The sequence below is a fragment of the Salmo salar genome, chromosome 07 (genome assembly GCF_965601325.2).
Source record: "Salmo salar chromosome 07, fSalSal1, whole genome shotgun sequence".
NCBI classification, from domain to species: domain Eukaryota; kingdom Metazoa; phylum Chordata; class Actinopteri; order Salmoniformes; family Salmonidae; genus Salmo; species Salmo salar.
In genome coordinates this window covers 34,748,949-34,775,074 of record NC_138297.1, presented here as the reverse complement: position 1 = coordinate 34,775,074, position 26,126 = coordinate 34,748,949, and the positions used below count along the sequence as shown (strand labels likewise).

At 39.3% G+C, this 26,126-nt stretch overlaps 1 protein-coding gene across 4 annotated transcripts in view; it reads left to right on the top strand.

Annotated features, from left to right (window-relative positions):
• Positions 1–25,839, top strand: part of LOC106609072 (sodium/potassium/calcium exchanger 2) — a 209,352-nt gene extending 183,513 nt beyond the window's left edge. For all 4 annotated transcript variants that reach the window (XM_082977564.1, XM_014207462.3, XM_014207461.3 and 1 more), the window contains 6 exons: positions 5,379–5,477; positions 11,879–11,964; positions 17,103–17,237; positions 17,571–17,660; positions 18,806–18,972; positions 21,967–25,839. In XM_082977564.1, coding sequence (XP_082833690.1) covers positions 5,379–5,477; positions 11,879–11,964; positions 17,103–17,237; positions 17,571–17,660; positions 18,806–18,972; positions 21,967–22,216 — 827 coding nt within the window. In that variant the 3' untranslated portion in view covers positions 22,217–25,839. The remainder of the gene's footprint in view (positions 1–5,378; positions 5,478–11,878; positions 11,965–17,102; positions 17,238–17,570; positions 17,661–18,805; positions 18,973–21,966) is intronic.
• The last annotated feature ends 287 nt before the right edge of the window (positions 25,840–26,126 follow it).

The window sequence follows — 26,126 nt, the reverse complement described above, 5'->3', positions numbered from 1 at the left end:
TCAATTAGCCTATCAGAAGCTTCTAAAGCCATGACATCATTTTCTGGAATTTTCCAAGCTGTTTAAAGGCACAGTCAACTTAGTCTATGTAAACTTCTGAGCCACTTGAATTGTGATACAGTGAATTATACATAAGTGAAATAATCTGTCTGTAAACATTTGTTGGAATAAATTACTTGTGTCATGCACAAAGTAGATGTCCTATCCGACTTGCCAAAACTATAGTTTGTTAACAAGAAATTTGTGGAGTGGTTGAAATACGAGTTTTAATGACTCCATTCTAAGTGTACGTAAACTTCTGACTTCAACTGTACATACTGTATACATATATACACATACATACATTTGTTTTTCGAAATTAGTACGTCTATAATTTCTTGAGATGCTATACCCCTTTTACAGCCTCTATGTACATTAACTATACCAAACATTAGGAACACCATCTTGTCAAATTCAAACTGGTGCGCCTGGCACCTACTACCATACTCTGCACTTCATATATTTTTTCCTGCCCATTCATCCTATGAATGACACACATACACAATCCATTTTAATTATCTCAAGGCTTAAAAATCCTTCTTTAACCTGTCTCCTCCTCTTCATCTACTACACTGATTTGAAGTGGATTTAACAAGTGAAATCAATAAGGGATCATCATTTTCACCTGGATTCATCTGGTCAGTTCATGTCATGGAAAAAGAAGGCATTCCTAATGTTTTGTATACTCAGTTTATATTGAGATCTCTGCAACCACCGACTAGATTGAACATGTAGCTACTGCATATGTATCTCGGATACGAAAATGTTGCTAATTCAAAGTAGGATTCAATCGTTTTTTCGTAGTCCTTGCTGCTTGGTTTTGCACTTATACAGTGATGTCTTGGTGTGAGAGAGAATTTACTGTCCTTTTGTATTGTGTGTGTGTGTGATGCTAAACCTTCAGAATTTCTTGACCTTTTCCATTTCTGTCATTGCCTTACCCTTGTCTTTTACTGTAACGTTGTAGAACTTGGGACTTATGGAAAACTAAAATATTATCAAACAATGACCGAGGAAGATTCTTTGAGTCACTTTTCCCATCTGTTTTATTTTTCTCTCCATTTTGATTATTTTGACTTATGCTTCATTATTTTGTGATTATGTATGCTTTTGCTTGTTTGATTACCTCTCTACGAGATTTCACTGACATAAGTGCAAATCATTTTCCAATGCTCTTTGTTTGGACATCTACATGATATATTCTTGATCTTTGTGCTCAGAGGTATTTAACTCTTGTTTTAGTGTTTCTTGATTGATAGCATTTGTTAACGTGTATAATTGTGTTTTGTTTGTCTAATAGTATGAAAAATGTGTCAAGCTGAAGTTAATATGTGTAGTGTCAACCATACAGTTATTGAAAAGTTTGTGAGATTTTTCATCCACTCTTTTTAGATCTTCTAAAGGGTTTTGCTTGATGGTTCAAAATTTGACTGTAATTTAGCAGGCAGAAGGGCCGTGCTAAGTTATTTTCCAACTACAGATCTGCTTGTGAGTGGATATGCACTGTCCTCGTTTGTGGTTACTTTCAGCCCCAGGGCCTTGTCATTGACCATAGAAGATTGGTATGGGTATCTGACTATTTTCCACGTTAACAGATATACACAAACATGCCTGCAAGAACATACGCAAGGACACACACACAGACTCCCCCAAAAAACATTGGAACATCACATCAGTCCTTTCTCTCTTTCATCTTGGAGACACAAAATCGGCCATGCCTCCGCACACTCTCGGAATCCCCACAATCTGCAATGAGAACGGAACCGAGTATGCAAGTAAGATTTACGTCACTGATTTTGGCAAAGTGGAGTGACTCATCCACCCTGGAATTGCATAACAGGCGTCACTGTCAGAAAACCGAGTAGCCAAAGAGAGATAATGTAATAATGATAACTGGGAAAGGGCTGTCCTCCAATGGTGAGTCGGGCTAGAGGCAGCAGACGCGGAGGGTGTGTGATCCATATCAGTGTGTCAGAATGTATTAACGAATGTGTGTGCCGAGCAAGGGTGTTGATTGCTACAGACAGCGGAAAGAGAAAGAGGGTGGCGAGCTCTGTGGCACTGGGTTGCTGTTGGACAGTTAATGATTTCGCTGGAAGGTCACACATAGTGACAAGGTACATTCGATGACTCACCACAGCAGTCCTGACGAATTAGCTGACCTTGGATGCTTTCATGTTGATTGAAATGCACTAGCCTGATTGAAAGTATGACCAATATGCGTGCACTGACTTTCATGCAGCATGCCCATAACAAGCGCACATGTATGCAGCATGCCCATATATGCATTCACGACCACTTCAGTAACACGTGTGATGTAGTTCTGACCGCTACACACAATACCCCTTAATGACAAAGCGAAAACAGGTTTTTAGATATGTTTGCAAATATATTAAAAATAAAAAACAGAAATAACTTATTTACATTCCGACCCTTTGCTATGAGACTCGAAATTGAGCTCAGGTGCATCCTGTTTCCATTGATCATCCTAGAGATGTTTCTACAACTTGATTTGAGTCCATTTGTGGTAAATTCAATTAATTGGACATGATTTGAAAAGGCACACACCTGTCTATATAAGATCCTACAGTTGACAGTGCATGCTAGAGCAAAAACCAAGCCATGAGGTCAAAGGAATTGTCTGTAGAGCTCAGAGACAGGATTGTGTCGAGGCAGAGATCTGGGGAAGGGTACCAAAACATTTCTGCAGCATTGAAGGTCCCCAAGACCACAGTAGCCTCCATCATTCTTAAATGGAAGAAGTTTGGAACCACCAAGACTCTTCCTAGAGCTGGCCAACCGGCCAAACTGAGCAACCGGGGGAGAATGGCCTTGGTCAGGGAGGTGACCAAGAACCCGATGGTCACTCTGACAGAGCTTCAGAGTTCATCTGTGGAGATGGGAGAACCTTCCAGAAGGACAACCATCTCTGCAGCACTCCACCAATTTGAAAAAAAAAGTGAATGCACCAATTTGTAAGTCGCTCTGGATAAGAGCGTCTGCTAAATGACTTAAATGTAAAAACCAATCAGGTCTTTATGGTAGAGTGGCTAGACGGAAGCCACTCCTCAGTAAAAGGCACCTGACAGCCCACTTGGAGTTTGCCAAAAGGCACCTAAAGGACTCTCAGACCATGAGAAACAAGATTCTCTGATCTGATGAAATCAAGATTGAACTCTTTGGCCTAAATGCCAAGCGTCATGTCTGGAAGAAACCTGTCACCATCCCTACGGTGAAGCATCATGGCTGTGAGATGTTTTTCAGCAGCTGGGACTGGGAGATTAGTCAGGATCGTGGGAAAGCGGAATGGAGAAAAGTACAGAGATCCTTGATGAAAACCTGCTCCAGAGGCTGTAATCACTGCCAAAGGTGCTTGAACATATAACTGAGTAAAGGGTCTGAATACTTAAGTAAATGTGATATTTCAGTTTTTTTTTATACATTTGCAAAATGCTTTGTCATTGTCGGGTTATTTTGTGTAGATTGATCAGGGGAAAAAACGATTTAACAAATTTTAGAGTAAGGCTGTAACGTAACAAAATGTGGAAAAAGTCAAGATTTTGAATACTTTCCGAATGCGCTATATATGCCATTTTGCAGACACTTTTATACAAAGCGCACTATAGTCACGTGTGCATACATTTTACGTATGGGTTGCCCCAGCGGGAATCGAACCCAAAACACTTGGCGTTGCAAAAGACACGCTCTATCGATTGAGCCACACAGGTCCACTGCCTGGAGAGCTGTCTGAAGGAAGTTTTCAAGGAAGTGAGTTTGTGTTTATACAGGGTCTCCCGCCCTCACCTTCCGTCAACCAATCATGTCAATGCAGAGCTATACGGAGCCCTCCGTATTGTTACCATATTTTAGAGGTGCATGGCGATGCGGTACGGAGCTCAATTTGGCCTCTGCGTGCCTCTGGAGGCTCCACAATTGCGTCACGCCCTCCATACTGCGCCTCTATCCACATTTTCGGATTAAGCATACATTTATTCTCATGCAATAATGGATATTTCCAGCAAACTCAGCTTTTACACCTGCTAATATACCGCAGCTTTATTGATGTGCAGGTCAAAATTAAGTGTTAGGTGCTAGCCAATCAGCGTTGATCTAAACTGAGTGAGCTCAGCTGTGACTGGTCTTTGAGCACCAAAAAAAAATGTGTAAAGGGAAGCCAGTTTGAATTTGGCTTCAGACCAATCACATCAAAAGCCAATCGTCATTGACAGAAAAAAAATTGAATTGTTACATCTCGTTGTGTTGTTGTCCTCTGGTGGCTAGCTAGCTAAAATCAGCCCTTTTCTAAATTAGCCATGGATGGTGTCCTGGAAATTCATACTGAGAGACTTTGGCATTTCTTCAAACAATTATCTTTATTTAATATTGATTAATTATTGCAATAATGAGACTAGTCAACCCAACACTCTTGACATTTGGGCCGAGCAGTCTAACCTTCACAGAAATGCAGAGTTCTTTATATAGCTGACACCAGGAATGCTTAGTCATGGCTGGTTCCACCCCTCCGAAGCAGATTGGGGCAACATAAGCCACTCTGGGTTCATCCTGTCGTTATCTGCACGGGTGGTGTTGTCTTAACCCCACCCTGGCTTAGTTTCCCAGATGCCAGGATGATTATGAGACAATGAGGGATTGTTCTAAACCTAAGATATCTCTAGTAAAACCCATTCTTGACCATACATCCAGATTAGCTTCAGGGACCTAGAGTGGAGACCATAAAAACACAGCATTAGTAGAACAGAAATGTCTTACTTTTTGTTACGTATTAATTGTTAACCATTAATATCAAATCAATCAGGTAAATACGTAATTTTTCTCTCACAATGGAGATAGCGATATTGACTTGTGGTTTTACTTAATTCTCCATACTGACCAATGACAATATTTTTCTGAAATGGATATTATCAAGTGCAATATCTTAATCAGTCTCTTAAATTGTATGTAACTGTTTTGTCCTATCTTTTAGACTAAATGCTATGCCCCCAGAAAGTAAAAGTGTACAAATTTAGGTTCAACTAGCATAAAGGCTTAGTAGACCTGGCCATAGATTGGGTGTGACCGATTATGCTTCATAAAGTGTTCGCTCCCACTGGCATGCATCTAGGACATTGCTGGCTCATTAGTACATTATATGACATTGACTTCAAACTGTAATTTGAATAGTGATGTGAAAACTTGCTTCTGTTCTTTTCCTTTGAACTTAGATAGGTCTGGAACCATGAGAAAGGCAGAGGAGCCCTGAGTCCAGGCAATGGACCTGTGAAGGTGACACAGGGCTTACGTCCCCTACTGTAGTTAACTCCCTGATGGTTATGTTGCAGGAAAATTCAGAGAAAAGGCATCCATCCTTCATAAGATTGCCAAAAAGAAATGCCAAGTAGAGGACAGCGAGAGGGCTAATGGAGTAGCCAGCCGGTCAGGTGAGTGGTCTCTACTCTGGGGGTCTAGTGTAGTCCCATGTGTTAACACAAGTGAATGATATCAGAAACACAAACAAGTTAAAGAGTGATCTCTTTTTCTTTACTATTTATTTCTATCTCTCTCTCACACACACACACACACACAAAAACTCTCACAAATATTTTGATGTTTAGAAGTTGGCTAAACAGACAGCAGTTCGCTAAACATTTGTATGTTTGGCAGTTGGCTAAACATTTAAATAAATCCCTTCAATTCTCTATATTGTTTTGAAACCAAGTAATTGTTAGATATTTGTTGATATATAATAAGTTCGGAAAAATCTGCAATCTGATGAAATGTAAGTCGAAGCTATTCAATAATCTCCAATAACCACACAGGCAGAGATCATCACTATTTGGCCATGTTACAAAGTACAGAAGTTCCAAACAGTCATTACGCCTGTCCTTACTAGCATGCCTATCTAGTGATTATCACTCTATCGAAGGAGTGCCAGTTGTAACTTGATACATCCAATCTCAATACGCCAACTCCGGGCTCTGACGAAAACAAAAAACATGGTGGACATTTCGCCATCCTCTGTGTCTGTAACCAGTAGTAACCACCATCTTCAGTTTAATTTATCTTAAATTAACAGACTAATCTAACATTCCTACACCCTACTCACATAACCCCTGATGCTGGATTCCTTGAGGTTTTGCCTGCTCTCCTGCGTTTTCTAAAACAGCTCACTAGCTTTTGTGAAACGCAAATACCATTGCCATTGTTTTGTTCGCATATGCACAAATATACATTTTTGTACACAGTCATGGGCTACTTGAAACAGATATGTTGTCTTCATTTGACCAGTTTCTCACAGCAAGAAAATAATCCTGCAGCAACAGGAAAGGTGAATTATTATGTGAATTATAATTAATGGACATTTTTGTAGGGGTTGATACAGTTAGAACAACTGTATCATCCCCTACAAAAATGTCCATTAATTATAATTCTTTAAAAGTTGCGTCATACTGCAGCACAGCTTACAGGCTGCCGCAGAATTCTATGGCACGTTATTTAATTGTCAGCCATTGTTACCATTAATGCTAGTTAGTGCAAGTTTGACCACCAGATAGTATCTTTGAGAAGCATTTGATAGCCTTCAATACTGGCTGTACTAGATAATTTAAAAGCTTTTTTGTAAGAACATAGTATATGGGATTGGTTTTAAGAAATTTTTCTTAATTAATTTGATTAATGTTATGGTGTTTCTATTCAAAGAAAAACGAAACCCTCAGGGTTTCCGTCAGGATGGAACGGAAAATATGGCACTGTTCAACATGACGGTCGGGAGTAGGCTACAGTACTAAGAGCATAACATTTCCACACCCTAATTGTAGTCTAACCCATACCCAAACAGAGATTCAGTGAAAATAGACATCTCATTGATTTATCAAGACCAGTCCCCATGCTTGTCTCAGAGCAGCGTGAAACGGTGCTGAAATAGTTGACCATACGTGGGTAGTCTATTGCTTCTAACTTCAATATGCTTTTTAAATAAATAAGACCTACGCCACTTTAAACAGCATGTTACTCAACACTAGTGAGACTTATGTCGCCTACGGTAGGACCAGCAGTATATCACAAAATATTTTTTCAATGACGTGACCCAGCTAGCAATGAGGAATTGGCCCAGAAGTGGCCCTCTTCTGGGGGGCTGGAACTGATTGAATCGGCCCGGCATCAGGTGTCAGACTCGGAATCAAAATGAATGACTGCCCAGAATCGGCCCAAGTACATCGGGCTGTTTCCATCTACCGGAATTCAGCCGACTTTGCCGGCATCTGGCCGATGCAAATTTAAATAAATGTATACAAAATTACCCAATTTAGTAATTTTAAATACTACCATTATACATACAAATTATACCCATCCACAAAAAAAACATTTTGTGTTAGAGGAAACACCATACACCTGGTGACCGTGGCAGCATGCATGCGCCTGGCCCGCCACAGGAGTCGCTACAGCACGATGGGACAAGGACATCCCAGCCGGCCAAACCCTTCCCTAACTCGGACGATGCTGGGCCAATTGTGCGTCGCCTCATTGGTCTCTCGGTCGTGGCCGGCACGGGTCTCGAACCAGAATCTGTAGCAACGCAGTTTGCACTGCGATGCAGTGTCTTAGACTGCTGTGAATCTCAGGAGGCTCCATCCACAAAGTTTTTAATGCTTATCAACTACCTTGCACAAAATATCAAAATACTAAAATACTACACAGGACTCTTAAAGAATTTAATTGAAATGCTAATTATATTTTTTGATCACAGAAACAATGAGAAAATATGGAAAAATAAATAATGAAATGTTAATTATATAAATTAGCCCGTGTAATCATCTGCCAGAGAGTAGCCCCAATCGTCCCGAGCCCCAAGTAATACATTTGGGCTAGATAACTATCACCGGAATCGGCCCGAGCCCCAAGTAATACATTTGGGCCAGATAATTTACACCGGAATCGGCCTGAGCTCAATCCCCGCATCCCAGCCATAAGTAATACTGCCAAAGACGAGACTGACTCTCAGCTGAGTTCCCCGACTCTCAGCCGGAATCGGCCCAGATTCACTGTGCTAGCTGGGGAATCTCCACCAATAATTACATTTAGAGGATTGGAGGATTCGAAATTCATATCTAAGGGGCATTTTTTTCGTTAGGTCAAATCTGATCTGTGAGAATATCTAAGGGGCTTTTATATAATTCTAAAATAATTCATAATAATTGTGCGCCGCCCTATGGGACTCCCAATCACAGTCAGACGTGATACAGCCTGGTTTTGAACCAGGGACTGTAGTGATGCCTCTTGCACTGAGTTGCAGTGCCTTAGACCACTGTGCCACTCAGGAACCATGATCAATATGACCAATATATATTGTGCTGCTAATAGCCCATCCTAGAAACATTGTTTGCAGAATTCACAGCCTGCTATGCTTGTGGAAAACATGGTTAATAATAATAATAATGCTTTTTCTCCCTTCCACTTGTTAAAGGTTCCAATTGATAAAAGTTTTTTTTAATCAATTAGTATATTTGAGTTTAACCACAAGATTTGTTGTATTATTTGTTCTGTCTTTTCTGGTGGATTAAACTGAAATTGCAACCAACATTCTATGGCTTGTTTAAAAAAATAACGATATTTTGGAGATGATTTAGTTTTCAAATAACCTAAAGTGAGTGAGGAAAAATGCCATTCTTGAACATGGGGTGAGACTTTGTTACAAATTTATCAATAAAGCCAGTTTGTTATTTAGAATTATTTATTTCTGTTTTTAGAGGGAGAGAAACCAAAAACCTACCGTCACCTCATAGGTCTCCCGGTCACAACCAGCACGGGTATTGAACCAGCATCTGTAGCAACACAGTTTGCACTGCTATGCAGTGTCTTAGACCGCTGCACCACTCAGGCTCTGTACAAGGTAACTGGTCGGGAGTAGCCTACAGTACTAAAGTAAGAGCAAAATAATCCTAACATTTCCACACCCTAATTGTAGTCTAAGTTTCTCTTAGAATAAAAACCTTAGTGTAACAACAGTTTTAGTAAGTAATACTGACAAGTAGAAACAAAAAAATAAGTGTATTTTTCCAGGTGTGCGCGTACAGGACAGAGGAATCGCAATTCTTAGAGTATTGTTCTAAATTCAATCACCTCCTTCATCCTCATCATTCAGTTAAATGAAAGTCGTGCACAATTATCAGTTTCTATTTGGTTTATGTTGCCCATTCATTGTCAGTTAGAGACAGTAGCACCTTGGGACTCAAAAGAATAATCAGTGCTCTAACTCCCCCTTGCGCTGGTCTGGAGCAATGAAGTAGTGACACAGGGTACCGTACTAAACCACAAATTACATCTAAGTCCCGCAGCATAATCGCAAAACTTTTAGCTGAGCAACCACTGTACATTTGTGTTAGGATAAATCAAGTCGTACATTTTAAAGTGGAATTAACTAACTTTAGAAGCCTTTTTAAACCTTGAATAAACTAGAATTTGCATTTCCTGCTGCACATGAACATTCTCTACAACAGCAGAGTGATCAAATTAAGATGGCACATCTGTATAGAAAAGTTAGAATCTTAGGCGTGTAATTGGGGAGCTCTATCTTGGTAGGTGATCTGTCTATGGTCTAAATCACTGACACAGGTCCACAATGATATTTATAACCTGGCATTATGCCTCAAAAGAAACCTGGATTCAAAGGTCCTGGCTATTTATCAAATTACTAAAAGCGGAATTTTATGCTTTTTGGCTGGGGTCAAAATTATTTTTTAAAGTCCATATTGATGCAGAAAATCTAAAATATTGGTGTAGTTATTAGGAACAAGTTGACTGATATTAGGGACAAGTCGACTGACAAAGTCCTGAAAAATTGGGAGGATTGAATAAACCACCTTTGAGATATGATCAAAAATATGCTAGCTTTTGGGTTAATGAGGCCTCCGTTCTCAAGCCAAGCATGGCATTTAGAAGTGCCAAATCAATTGTGACTGTTGTCTTAGAGCAATGTTTTGTTCAATTGAGCCACTGCCAAGTGCAATTCATGTGTGTTTTCACTTCAAAGAGCTCTGAAGCAATGGTCCAAAAGATACTCAGAGGGGCCATAGAAAAAGCTTTTATGTGTATAATGTTCCCATACAGACAAAATCAAAGAGGGACATGGATATTTATTACCGAGACAAAATTAGGCTAACAGTGCTACATTAACATCTTAACAGAACCCAAATTCATGACAAGTATCAATTTAAGATTAGAAGTCCATGTTGCTGGTTAAACGAGTTTCTACTTTAAAAAATATTGTACTGTAGTCCCAAAAAATGTCAAATGTAATTAATATACAAATGTGTAGTGTGATGTCTTATTTACTCTGAATGTAATATGCCACTAGTATATCAAATAGACATATCAAATGTATCAATCATTTGAATATGTTCTATGGTTTTGTTAATGGTGTATAGCCCTTCCAAAAGGGCCAGGGAAGCCATTTGTTAGACAATAGGAGTATCAGATCACATTACCTCACTGGCAATATCACAACCACACTTGGATTAAAGCAATTTCCATGTCAATTATGTTATTTATAGTCATCCGATTTTATAGCTTTCGGCATTTTGTATTTTAATGAATAGTGTAAGTAAATCTGGCCGTAAATGAATAGGGCCATAAATGAAGTTCGACAAAAGGTAGCCCTCTTACAAGATAGGGGGAGCTGCACTACAGGAACACAGACTCACAGACACCCTAGGTCCAGCATCTCATCACTTAGCATTTTTGGTGCTGCTAGCAATGCTTATGGGCACATATTGTGCTCTGAAAATCCCAAAACAATATATGCAGCCACTGTTTGAAGCTGTAAGGCATGACTGTGAAAGACGTGAAGGTTGGATGTCCTAATGCAGTGTTCCTCAATCCTTGTCTTGAAAAGATCATGTACACCTGCAGAAGCTCTACAGAGCTGAGTATTGTTTTGTTTTTTACCTTTCTTTCATGGCAACACTTTGTGAAGGGGGAGAAAAGTTTTGTTGTTTGTGGTAAAAATAAGTTTGCATAAAGTAGTGTGTACAATGTTTATTTTCTGAGGGCAATCATCATCGGATACCGTAGATAGTTTGATTGATGGATGTGCAGTTATAGCTAGTAATTTCTTAATGAATGAATCTCTTGATTAATCATAGCAGCATTTTACAGTGTTGTTTTACGAATATTACTCTGTATTTGATGAACTTGCTACACTGAATTGGCTTTTTTCCGACCTGTATTCATGGATTGCATCTCCGTCACTTGGTCATGCCATTGTTATGAAAGTTCTACAGACGCCTCAGCAATAGTCATGCTCGAAGTCGAGTGTTAGCAAGTCATTGTCAACATTGGTTAGTGACCGTTTCGTCTAAATTACACTATAGTGGCCTGGAAATACGATGTGTCTAAAGTAGGCAAATAATTAGTAGGAAAAAACTTTGCCATCACTATGGTGTCGTAAAATGTACTTTAGACAGATGGCAAGGTTGCCATTAGCTAGCAAAGTTCTTTACAAATAGCTAGCAATGCAAATTATATTTAGTAAAAATCGTGGTGTTGTCCCCTCAATCTTAGCTAGCTAGAGTTATACTGCATATTATACTGCATCACAATGATGACAAAAGGTTTTCTATGAAATATTTGTCTCCATTTGAAATGTCATCGTGTTTCCAAGACACTATAATGCACTTTAGACTAAATCTTCATCAGCGCCAATTCAGAATGAATTTAGTAGAACATTCAGAGGAGGGCACAGTGCCTAAAGAGAATCTTCATTACAATATTGAGTCAATTTGCAACCCATCTATACCACAATTACATTAATTGCTCTCCATGTTTTCTCTTTTATGATATGCAGATAAAAATCTTCCAAACAGCTCAAATGTTGAGGTGGAAGTCACACCACCAATGAATGGCACTGCAGGACAAGAAGGGGAAGCTCCGGTAAGAAACCCATTTTAGGGGCACACACACACACACACAAACCAACATAGACCCAACTGCAAACAAGTGGGCACACAACTCAATAATTCCCATCCCTCCACCAATGAATGGCACTGCAGGACAAGAAGGGGAAGCTCCGGTAAGAAACCCATTTTAGGGGCACACACACACACACACACAAACCAACATAGACCCAACTGCAAACAAGTGGGCACACAACTCAATAATTCCCATCCCTCCACTTGTGCACATAGTTACTAAGGTACTAGTCAGATACAGTAGAACCTCAAAGATATGAACCTTAGAGTTATGGAATGCCGAACCTGAACAATAATTAAATGGAAAAAAACAGAATTAATATAGGTTACAGACAATCTTAAATGTTGCTTTCATGTGAAGCATAAAAAGACTCTTCAGATAGGGTCTTCACTCACATGCCGCTTTCTCATGTCACGATTTCCACCTGTACTGCTGCTCATTCCGTGCACCAGTACCGGAGGTCTATGTCACCGGCCTCTAGGCGTCACTGCACTCTAGGCGTCTCATTACACACACCTGATTCCAATTCTCCTGATTAGTAATTGTATATATGTGCCCTCTGTTCACCATTGTCTTGTCGGTTATTATTCCCATGTCCGTTGGTCTGTGAGTACCTGTGCGTTGTTATTTCGGCTTTCGTGCTGCGTGTATTGTGCACTTGTTATTACAGGTCTCGTCCCATGTATTGCTGTGCATTTGTTATTACGGGTCTCGCCCCGTGTAGTGTATTGCGGGTACATATTAGAGGTTTAACCTCGCTCTTTTGTTTGGGTTACATCCCTGTGTTTTTGTATACGTGTTTGTTTTGGGCTTCGTCCCCGTGCCTTTTCATGGCATGTTGTATATTTTGGGTGGAGTAGTAAACCCCCCTATTATGAATTCCTGCGCCAGTCTCCAATCATTAATAAAATGTAATGTTTAAGCACAGATTAAGCCCACTTTAAGCACTTTGGACAAAAGTGTCTGCTAAATGGCATATATACCATATACCACACCCCCTCAGGCCTTATATATATATATATATATGGTAACCAGTTTATAAAAGCAATAAGGTACATCTGGGGTTTGTGATACTGTATATGGCCAATATACCACGGCTAAGGGCTGTGTCCAGGCAACGACGCAACGCGGAATGCCTGGACACAGCCCTTAGCCGTGGTATATTGGCCATATACAGTATCACAATCCCCAGATGTGCCTTATTGCTTTTATAAACTGGTTACCAACTTAATTAGAGCAATAACAATAAATGTTTTGTCATACCAATGGTATACAGTCTGATATACCATTGCTGTCAGCCAATCAGCATTCAGGGCTTGAACCACACAGTTTATAATATATATTATATATCACCCCCAAAGACCAGAAGTGGAAACCAAAAAAAGGCATCTGAATATATTGGTTCGCCTGAATATAGCACGGTTGTGGACGCCATGCTATTGATAACAATACAATCATCTGGATGTGGAGAGGGAGGAAGAGAATAGCCCTTTTGTTTTACTGCTGTTTCATCGCCAAGGTTACAAGCAAGTCTCTTGTCAGCGCCAACGGTCATGGCAGATTAAGCAGCCTGAGCTGTCATCAGGTCCATCTTCTATAGTGCTCCAGCCCGCTTAATATGCCGCGTAGGTACTTCATCTTGACCTTTTTTACATTTCAAACTCAACGAATGAACCTTTGGTCTCATTAGAACAGGATATCATACCCTTAGGTTTGAAAACAATACTCTCTGATGTTTTTTTGCATTCATCATTGTCCACAGAGCAAGGGAGTAAGGGACAGACTTGGCTGACAGCAATAATCCTTGATGCGTTCTACATTGATTGGCGTGTGAGGACCTGTTCTCCAGCAGTCCCAAAGGGGGTCCTGGTCCTCCTCTTTAATTGGTGACAAGGGAATCTGAGACTGCTTTCCACTCTCAAAAGGGTGTGTTTGTGCTCTTTCCTTATTTTAAATTAATATTGTACCTTATAACTGCCTAAATGTTGCTGGACCCCAGGAAGAGGCAGCAGCTAATTGGGATCCTTAATAAATACTTAATTCATAATTCACGATAGAGATGTTTTTATATACCAGCTACAGTCATAAATGTCACCTTTTAACTGGTTGATTAAAAATATATCTAACTTTTACATTCACAGTTTATTTCCAATAACAATATTCCGAGAGTGCAGGAGTCTGGTCTAGTGGTAGCGCTGCCGACACCAGATCACATATCCCCCTTGGTGATGTATGTACGAATTTAGTCTCACCCCTTCCCACACTGTAAAAAGTAATTAGTTCTGCTAATTAACATTTTTTGGTGGAAACCTGTTGCCTAGAACCATTCAAGTAACCCAACTCAAAGTATTGCAGTGTTCAATACTTAAAGTAATATAGTGACATCAACACCAATTTGGGTATCTTTTTAAGTTGTAAATACTTAAAGCTGTTTTGTGTTTTTTTACACTAAATTGCATTATGTATTCTGAACTATAACAATTTAAGTTACTTAATATTTATTCTCGGGAACATAAAAATGTAGAGTCCCTTTTACTTAAAGGTTCAATGCAGCCGTTTTATCTCTATTGGGTCATTTCTGGGTAACAATTAAGTACCTTACAGTTGATTGTTTTAAATTTAAATGGTAAATAATAAACTAAAATAGCTTCTTAGCAAAGAGCACCCTCCAAGCTCATCATTAAGCTCGAGCCCCTTGTATCTGAACCCCGCCCTGTGCAACTGGATCCTGGACTTCCTGAAGGGCCGCCCCCAGGTGGTGAAGGTAGGAAACAACATCTCCGTTTCGCTGATCCTCAACACTGGGGCCCCACAAGGGTGCATGCTTAGCCCCCTCCTGTACTCCCTGCTCACCCATTACTGCATGGCCATGCGCGCCTCCAACTCAATCATAAAGTTTGCAGACGACACAACAGTAGTAGGCTTGATTACCAATAATGACTAGACAGCCTACACGGAGGAGGTGAGGGCTCTGGGATAGTGGTGTCAGGAAAATAACCTCTCACTCAACGTAAACAAAACAAAGGAGATGATTGTGGACTTCAGGAAACAACAGAGGGAGCACCCCCCATCTACATCGATGGGACAGCAGTGGAGAAGGTGAAAAGTTTGTCAGTGATATGTACGCTGAGGAACTTAAATGGTCCACCCACACAGGCAGTGTGGTGAAGAAGGCGCAACAGTGCCTCTTCAACCTTAGGAGGCTGAAGAAATTTGGCTTGTCACCTAAAACCCTCACAAACTTTTACAGATGCACAATTGAGAGCTTCCTGTCGGGCTGTATCACCGCCTGGTACGGCAACTGCACCGCCCGCAACTGTAGGGCTCTCCAGAGGGTAGTGTGGTCTGCACAACGCATCACCGGGGGCAAAGTACCTGCCCTCCAGGACACCTACAGCACCCGATGTCACAGGAAGGCCAAAAAGATCATCAAGGACAACAACCACCCGAGCCACTGCCTGTTCACCCCGCTATCATCCAGAGAGCCTACAGGTACAGGTGCATCATAGCTGGGACCCGAAAGACTGAAAAACTGGTTGTATCTCAAGGCCATCAGACTGTTAAATAGCCTTCACTAGCACAGAGAGGCTGCTGCCTATATATATATTGCATTACTCATATCATGTGTATATACAGTATTCTATACTGTCTACTGTGTCTTAGTCTATGCCGCTCTGATATTGCTCATCCAAATATTTATATATTCTTAATTACATTCCTTTACTTAGATTTGTGTGTATTAGGTATTTGTTGTGAAATTGTTAGATATTACTTGTTAGATATTGCTGCACGGTCAGAACTAGAAGCACAAGCATTTCCCTTCACCCGCAATGACATCTGCTAAACACGTGTATGTGACCAATAAAATGTTATTTAATTTGTATGGCTATGTCCTTTAACTCCAATTTGCTGATGAAAGTTGTACAATAAAATTCTAAAATCACATACCCAGATAGGTAAGTTAGCCTAAATTAATGCAATCATAATGTTATATATTGTGTATAATTTACAGTATATCATGACATTATTTAAAAAAAATGTACTGTGTGATCAGCTTAAATGCAGACTACATCTTGCTCTCTCGGGTCTGTTCTGGTGGACTGTCATTACAATCACTTATTGCGAACTTTGTAAAAATGGCTAGTTAACTACAGATCAAAATCAATGACCAACTAGCTATCAAAGTCAAAACTATAATTTCATATTTGAAAATTACTCCAACACGCTCTATACGTCTGGAATCCCTTTTGCAAGTACCGCAAGTACACAGTACATTTTTCTGCTCCACCTTTGTTGGTATAGGCTAGATGTTGTCAAGATCTGTGCAGATGCACCTGCAGATGAGCCGAAAATACCTAACTCGTCATTGCTCAGGTTCTTAAGCTTGTTCCGCGTGTTTTAGGGAGAGGAAAATGTCCCCCATCAGCTTCAATATTGTGACAATAATGCAATATATCAGGTAACTGGGTCTGGAATTTTGGCCAGAAGAGGCCTGCTTGGATTAATGTCATGCAGTGAGACAGATTTCCATGTTAAAGTGAGCCACTGCCTACTTCCATGTCACCTACACAGCGATGCAGACCCTTATCTTTAGAAGTTGAGGTATCCCTCTTGTTTGGCATTCTGATGACCACACTGAAGGTCCAGCAGTCCAGACATTCGATCGTGCGCCATGTATGAGCACCTGATGAGTAGAGTGTCAGGCTCATCCAGGCTTGGAGCAATCTTCCAAACCACTGTCATCAAACACCCCTCTCTCAAGGTCACAGAGAGTGAGGGAATGCCAACCAACTCTATAATCATTTCCTAAGGCCTTAGTTGTCATTATTATTTATCATCATCATAGTATTCATATTTTTTTCCCCAGAAAGGCCTGGCTGACCCTGACTGCACCACATTTTGAGCACAGATCTCCCAATTTCTCCAAACCAATTTCACATTTAACTGTATCAATACCGCAGGTTTTTCTTTTCTTTGAAGTTATTGCATTATTCTGACGCACCTGCAACGAGAACTCAGATGTACGAGTGCTGTATTTAATTTTGAAACTGTATCGATACTGAAAGCCTCTCTTTTCCACACTTGCTCTCTTTTCTTAGGCTGAGGATGAGGAGGATGAGGACCAGCCTCTGAGCCTGTCCTGGCCAGATACCATGCGCAAGCGTTTCACCTACCTCATCATCATGCCCATCGTCTTCCCTCTGTGGCTAACACTGCCTGATGTCAGGAAACCAGTAAGTGATTCCCCTCCATTTCTATCTCTTACTGTTCCAGTTTGTCAGATACAGAAATAGGCCCAAATGGAAACCTGTTCCCTATATAGTGCTCTACACACTATGGGCCCTGCTCAAAAGTAGTATAGGGAATAGGGTGCATTTGGGACACAGACATAGAAAGACTCATGTTTGGTATGAAGTGTATCTGTCTATACTTATTTAGCTATAACTGGTCAATAATAAGTGTGATGTGTTGTTTGCTTTAGATACCTGTAGATCAATAATATTGAGGCTTCATTTGTCATTTACGCCTTTAGAGTAACCATAGCCTTTTCCTCCTTTGTCTAACAGACTGCAAAGAAGTTCTTTCCCATCTCATTTCTGGGTTCTATTTGTTGGATTGCTGGATTCTCGTACTTAATGGTGTGGTGGGCTCACCAGGTACGTGGGGTGCACTGGGGGCTAAATTAATTGAACCAATAAGGGTTTTTCACACTACTGAGCCAAACCAAGCTGTACTGATCTGGCCTAGTTTTGCATCCAACATAGTTGCTGAAAATGTTTAGATTGGAACAGTACTATACTGAACAAAGATATAAACGCAACATGTAAAGTGTTGGTTTCATGAACTGAAATAAAAGATCCCAGAAATGTTCCATTTGCAAAAAAAAGCTTATTCCTCTCAAATGATAAAAAAATATAAAAATATTCTCCATCCACCTGACAGATGTGGCATATCGAGAAGCTGATTAAACAGCATGATCATTACACAGGTGCACCTTTGTCACACAACACAATGCCACAGATGTCTCAAGTTGAGGGAGTGTGCAAATGGCATGCTGACTGCAGGAATGCCCACCAGAGCTGTTGCAAGATAATTTAATGTTAATTTCTCTACCAATAAGGCGCCTCCGACGTCATTTTAGAGAATTCGGCAGTACGTCCAACCTGACTAAAAACCGCAGACAACATGTAACCACGCCAGCCCTCCACATCCGTCTTCTTTACCTACGGGATCGTCTGAGACCAGGCACCTAGACAGCTGACCGTATTTCTGTCTGTAATAAAGCCTTTTTGTGGAGGAAAAAATAATTCTGATTGGCTGGGCAGGGGCGCAGCCATGGGTGGGCCTGGGAGGGCATATGCCCACCCACTTGGGAGCCAGGCCCACCCATGGCTGCGCCCCTGCCCAGTCATGTGAAATCCATAGATTAGATTGTTTCAATTGACTGATTTCCTTATATTTACTTCAATTCAGTAAAATCTTGAAATTGTTGCATTTATATTTTTGTCCAGTATACATTTAGTGAAACCTATTTTCTTTTTGTTAAAACGCTAAACCACCTCACACAGAACAGAACACAAGCATGTTCACAAGCAAGTGGCAGGACGTATCGGTAGTTAGAAAAGGATAGGGATATTCAGACAGCAGACAGTTCCGTCTAAACGGAAAACAAAATTTCAGCAGAATATGAAAAAAGAAAACCCCAAAATATGTCAAAGTATAGCTGACTGTTTAATTCCTTAAACCTCACCTCCACTTAAAATATTTATTTACCCCATTTTTTTCTCTTTACTCTTTACAGGTTGGAGAGACTATTGGGATTACAGAAGAGATTATGGGCTTGACTATATTAGCAGCTGGTACCTCCATACCTGACCTAATCACCAGTGTCATTGTTGCACGGAAGGGGCTGGGGGACATGGCCGTGTCCAGCTCTGTGGGCTCCAACATCTTTGACATCACTGTTGGGTACGCTTTTGTCATCAGTACTGTGATCACTCTAATTTCTAATTACCATAACATTTCAATTAATAGCAATTGCTTAAATCACTTAACACAACAGGCACTTATTAGAGACAGGCTTCTAATGCACACAGATTTTGCTCATTTGCATAGTTAATTGTTTAGTTCCAGCTTTTACTTCCAGCATTTTAATCAATTTCTTAATTTCCTGTACTAGTGTGTTATCATTTATACACTATGTCACATTTCTTTTGTCTTAACTTCTCTAGGGCCAGTGGGACGATTTCGTCCCACCTACGTAACAGCCAGTGGAATCCCGTGGCGCGTTATTCAAATACCTTAGAATGCTATTACTTCAATTTCTCAAACATATGACTATTTTACACCATTTTAAAGACAAGACTCTCGTTAATCTAACCACACTGTCCGATTTCAAAAAGGCTTTACAACGAAAGCAAAACATTAGATTATGTCAGCAGAGTACCCAGCCAGAAATAATCAGACACCCATTTTTCAAGCTAGCATATAATGTCACATAAACCCAAACCACAGCTAAATGCAGCACTAACCTTTGATGATCTTCATCAGATGACAAACTTAGGACATTATGTTATACAATACATGCATGTTTTGTTCAATCAAGTTCATATTTATATCAAAAACCAGCTTTTTACATTAGCATGTGACGTTCAGAACTAGCATACCCCCGCAAACCTCCGGTGAATTTACTAAATTACTCACGATAAACGTTCACAAAAAACATAATTATTTTAAGAATTATAGATACAGAACTCCTCTATGCACTCGCTATGTCCGATTTTAAAATAGCTTTTCGGTGAAAGCACATTTTGCAATATTCTAAGTAGATAGCCCGGCATCACAGGGCTAGCTATTTAGACACCCAGCAAGTTTAGCCCTCACCAAAGTCAGATTTACTATAAGAAAAATTGTATTACCTTTGCTGTTCTTCGTCAGAATGCACTCCCAGGACTTCTACTTCAATAACAAATGTTGGTTTGGTTCAAAATAATCCATAGTTATGTTCAAATATCCTCTGTTTTGTTCGTGCGTTCAAGACACTATCCGAAGTGTAAAGAAGGGTGACGTGCACGATGCATTTCGTGACGAAAAAATTCTAAATATTCCATTACCGTACTTCGAAGCATGTCAACCGCTGTTTAAAATCAATTTTTATGCGATTTTTATCGTAAAAAAGCGATAATATTCCGACCGGGAAAGCGTGTTTACGTTCAAAGAGAGAGAAAATAAAAACATGGGATCCCCTCGTGCACGAGCCTCAGTCTGATGGTCCTCTGATAGACCACTTAACCAAAGGCGCTAAAGTTTTTCAGCCAGCTGCTGGAATTACATCATTCAGCTTTTTCCCGGGTTCTGAGAGCCTATGGGAGCCGTAGGAAGTGTCACGTTACAGCAAAGATCCTACATTTTCAATAAACAGAGCCAAGAAGCCCAAGGAATGGTCAGAGAGGGTACTTCCTGTACAGAATCTTCTCAGGTTTTTGCCTGCCATATGAGTTCTGTTATACTCACAGACACCATTCAAACCGTTTTAGAAACTTTAGGGTGTTTTCTATCCAAAGCCAATAATTATATGCATATTCTAGTTTCTGGGCAGTAGTAATAACCAGATTAAATCGGGTACGTTTTTTATCCGGCCGTGTAAATACTGCCCCCTAGCCCTAACAGGTTAATATGCCTCTATTTAAAAATATATTTAATTAATTTACAGAACATAATAATAATTATTCTCCTTTCGGCATTTCTTCCTTTCACCATTTCTAGGGCTCTGTACCCGCTAAATTGTTGACTGTTTTTGTGCTTGCCAATTAGCTAGCAGTTCTCAGCAGCTACCAGTTTCTTACTGGCAATAAAAACTGATGATTGCCATAATTTGTCATTACTGAATTATTTACTGAATCAAATCAAACATTAAACCTTGTAAACAATTCATGGTAGTTTATGGTAACCTTGTAAACAATTCATCAAGATCTGGCATTTATTTGAAACAGCTGTTTATTTGCTGAAATGAACGCTGTTGCCTGACTATTAAAAAGATACCAACGGATATTTGAGACACTGCCTTTAATTTAAAGATGCACTATGCAAAAATTAGAATAGTTCGCCTAATTTCAATTGTGACAAAACAAGTAAGTATTGTGTAGAGAGTAATTGTTCCATCTAAACCGCTGTGAAATATATTTCCATAACCAAAAATATTTTATTTTCAGCTGTTTCAAGCTGGTGTACAAAACCGATTGTAAAAGACGCAATAATGTAACTTAAGCACAGAAAGCATATAAATAGTGCACATAGAACAGATATACTGTTCTTAGACTTACTTTCAATGACAATGACAGATCTATCTCACATTTCTATGTGAATTTGGTTGGGTTGCCCGAAAAGTTACTTTTTGCAGCTTTAAGTTTTACAATACTCATTTATTTTTAATATATGTTCCTTTCACATTTTGAACATTGTTTATTATTAGATTATTCTTATTAGCATTTTTGCAGTGCTGGGGGATGTTTTTACATATTACATAGTAACAGTCATACAGCATTACTTTGTTCTTATCCAATAAGTAGCTTTCGGTTTCATTGAGATTAATTAAAACCACACTTTTTTTGATAACATCATTTTGATAACAATTATTACCAGATTTATGATAAATGCTTGGTAGACACCAGATACTTTTTAAGAGGATGTAAAAGTTAATTGAACTTAATTGAACTTTTGTATTCTCAAATTTATTCGATTGAATAAGGTTTGCCCATCGGTGGTGACATGGAAGTTCCCACTGTGGACATTTTGCCAAGGGACTTTATTCATTACAACCCAGAGGCGTCCATTCTCAGGTCTAAACTGAACAATAGCTATTATCTAGATTTATTACACAGATGTATGTGATGCTGAAAGATAAACTTTAAGTATGGCTGATGACCATGTAATACGTGTGTCTGTTTATTTTGTGTGTTTCAGCCTGCCGTTCCCATGGCTCCTCTGGTCCATTATCAACAACATGCGGCCTGTGGCAGTGAGCTCTAATGGGCTGTTCTGCGCCATTGTGCTGCTCTTTCTCATGCTCATCTTCGTCATCATCTCGATTGCTGCCTGCAAGTGGCGGATGAGCAAGCTGCTGGGCTTCATCATGTTCGTGCTATACTTAGTTTTTCTGGTGGTCAGCGTTATGCTGGAAGACAAAATCATCGCCTGCCCTATATCCATCTGAGACCCCTTATTATTATTTTGGGGCGGGGGGTGGGGGTTGTAGATGACCGGGGGATGTCGTTTTTTGGGATGTGGGGGTGTATTAGCCAGGTAGAGGAGCAACTATGCCGTCTTATGCATGTCACTTGTTTTACTAGATCAGTGGACTACTCAGTAGATTGAGGAGGCTGAAGGAAGTACACAAGAGACTTCTGACAAAGCTATGGTGGCTGAGCCTGGCATGAAACACCAGAGGTGCAACAATAATGTTTTCTGCTTCAGGACAGATTGTGAGAAACCTTTTTGAATAAGACTTTGGATGGCACTCTTTAACTGGTTTCACTGACTGACCGGATGACTTCACTCGACTTGTCACTCCAGTGTTGTATAGTGAGTTTGATGATGATGAAGTGATGTTGCTGATTCTCCACACAATGAGTGGATTCACATAAGACTAAAATGTGGTTTGGAGCCATGATTATCTCCTCTCTTGTGTACTTAGTGACAGAGCATCAAAATACGAAGCAGTCCAAGCAGTTTTGAATTTCAGAGCTGGAGATAGGAACTGATTTTTGCAAATTTATCTTTTGCTTTGTCCAAAAGACTGAAGTTCAAATATTCCATCTCCCCTTCTGGATGTCTCACCATGTCTGTTCAGAAGATTCATGTATTATTTTTGGATTGACATACTAGCTCTAATTACTAAAATAGTAGTAGCCCAGTTGTACTGTAGCAGTAACATGTACTCTAGGTGTTGGATCTTGCCTCTTCCTGGGTCTTGATAGGCCTACTTATGATCTTATCCACTTCTCCACCTGCCATTGGACATAAGAGTTCATATTGTACAGAGCTTGCCATGCTTCACACACCAATTGGAAAGCTAAACTCTACTGGAAATGTTTAACCCAATTCAATCAATTGCAGACAAATGAAAAAACGTAACATAATTGACTCAATGTTTAAGCTGCAATATACAAAGACTACAGACAATGAAAAATTGAGATAAGCGAATGAAACTGATACTTTTGAATGAATAATTCTTTCAGATCTCAAGTTGGAATAACGCCAAGAGATTTGGGTTGTGTCCATTTTCAAACATTTAACAACTGAAAAACAGTGTAAAGATTCTGAGTGAAACCACAGGGTAGATTTTTTTAAATCTGCACTTGATTGAATTGGCCTTATCTGCAGCCTCTCAAAATATATATTAGCTTCCAATATTCTTCACTCTGAATAAGCAAAGCATGTGTAGACTCCGATAGGACACTCATAACCCATATGTAAAGTCAAAATATGGTAGTAGATAAGATAACTGGCACTCGATGTTTGAAATAGTCATAAAATGCTATACTTAGATTACTGAATGTTTAGCACACTCTTGAAATTAAGACTTTAATATGCAGCCTCCTAGAGAAGTTTATAGGAGCAGTAAAATGCATGATACATTTTCTTGTTATACCTGCCAGAATTATCACTACCCAAAAAAAGTATGAATTCTCAAATATTTAACATGTCAATATTTATTTGATGCAAGAGTGTTAGGCTTCTATGTACAAAATTACAACAATATGTATGGTTAATGTCTATCAACCTTGTGCAATTTATTTTCAATTGAAGGGTGCTTTTGTCTGCATGTGGGAAGTCTGTATACTCTGCCATCATAAAAATTGACATTTGATTAACAAAAAGGTATACAGTAATAACAAATGAATGGAGGTTACCAGTATTTTGCAGCAAATGGAACCTTATTATTATAGAAATCTAGAATTATCTATATAGTTAGCAAATCTCATGCAGTCATTTTCACAGTCACACATAAACCACAGTACATGGAACATTGACATCACAAAACTAACAGCAATATACTGTATACTGTATGTGTCAGGGTTGGGGTCAATTCTAATCAATGACCGTCAGGGTTGTACATGTGTGCTTTCTGCTAGGAGTGTTACCATAGGACCACACAGTCCAATTCAATTCCAGAATTGTATTGGCCACACTCCACAGGAAGAAGAATTTGAATTGAATTAAGTGGAATTTAATTGAATAAAATTCTATGAAATTCAAATGGAAATGTAATTTCATTAAATCCAGAAATTCAGAATCGGCCCAAACCCTGTTATGTGTCATTAATAATTGCATTTCCATCCATTTGACTGCTGTACTTGTCGTGACCTCTATACCTATACATTTAGAAGATTTCTCCTGAAATCCTCCAAAATGTCTCCATGTGGCTCACTTTCAGACATCTAAACTGTCCCGACACACCTGCATTACCTCAGTTCTCTCTCTGTATATTAGCAAGAATTTACTGTAAAATATGAATAACTAAATAATGTGAATGTATGAGGAAAAATGCATGTGATGAATTTGGGCTGGTTACCCAGGGGCGGCACACATTAAATGGAATTATGTACTGTACGTTAACCTTATGCATAACGCAAAAATAAGAAAATACATAGAAAATACATGTAAATAGAAAATATGCCTTTATAAGATTCCTTACTTGAACCAATCTAGAACAAAACTCCTTGGTTCAGGTTTGTATTGTGTTAAAAAGGAGTATTTAATGTTTCAGTGGTAAGAAAACCTTTATCTTTCAGAATATTGATATAGTAAGCTTATTATCATAGTATTTTTTAAAAACAATCAAATATGAAGTCACCCTCACACTTCAAGGATTCACTAATATCATTATTGATTGGTTGGATACTTCACCTGTGTGTACACCACGTTTGTGTATTGTTTTGCTGGTATAAAAAATTAGGGCTTTAGATACCACATTGCCTCCTGATATTTATTTGTCTATTACCACTACTATTTATACCACTACTATTACCACTATTATGATTTTTTTCCTTTTACCTCTACCTGTCTTTAAAGTGTAGGTGCACGCACGCACGCACACACATGAAAACATAAGTTAGAAAGCTAAGACAAGTTGTGAGCATCCCCTCATTCACATTCAGATAATAAGATAACAGATGTTTTCCACACACACCTTTTTTTTTTAAATCTTCGCTATATAGTGCCCATTGCCTTATCCTGTAGTACGATCCAGAGAAAAGGAGAACTGTGTTTGTGTGGCTAAAATACAGTACATGAATGTGTCAGGCATATTCTGTCATTGAATCCCTCCCACCCACACTCTCATTAGTCTTACCTCACCAAACCACTTGTTCTTACCCTTTTTCTCTTAGGTGGGCGTTGATTTCATGAGATCACACTTCCCCAACCTTGTGAAACTGCCATTTCATAGTGCACTTGTACTTTTCATTCAGCCTCACCTTTCCAGATTCCCTCAGTGACATGTATGTCTGGTGTCAAAGGTACTGTCAAATAATATCGTATGAGCAGAGGCACTGTTTCCAAAGTTACATGGTATATTGTGTGCAAGCATGAATGCAAAAAATGCAAAACAACCAGTTTAGCATGTGACTGACATTGATTGCAGATTATAGGGTATGAGTCAACCACTAATACACATTTTTTGCACTGTAAATGTTTTTATTTTATTGGTGTTAATGTAAGATTTATTTAAGGTGTACATATATACAGACAATTAACCATATAATCTAGATGTGTAAAACTACTATGTAAAACACAAAGTATCTAATACAATGAATAAAGGTAACAAGGAAATTATTCAAACTTGAAGTTTTGTTTTATTTTCCATTATGTTAAAGCTGCCGTCTGGGATTAGAAAAACAACAAAACTGCCACCCTGCCACTTGTTTTGGTAAACAGCTGAGGGATGGGGCTGCATAAATATAACCACTCAAAGTTCATAAATGGGTCCCTAGAGATGGTCTGGTAGTTAAGGCATACGGCATATGACAGGTCCCCCTGCGCATCCCGGAGCATGTGACAAAGTCAATGGTACAAAGCCAAAGATATTGATCTGTTTTAAGCAATCAATCTTATGTCATCGT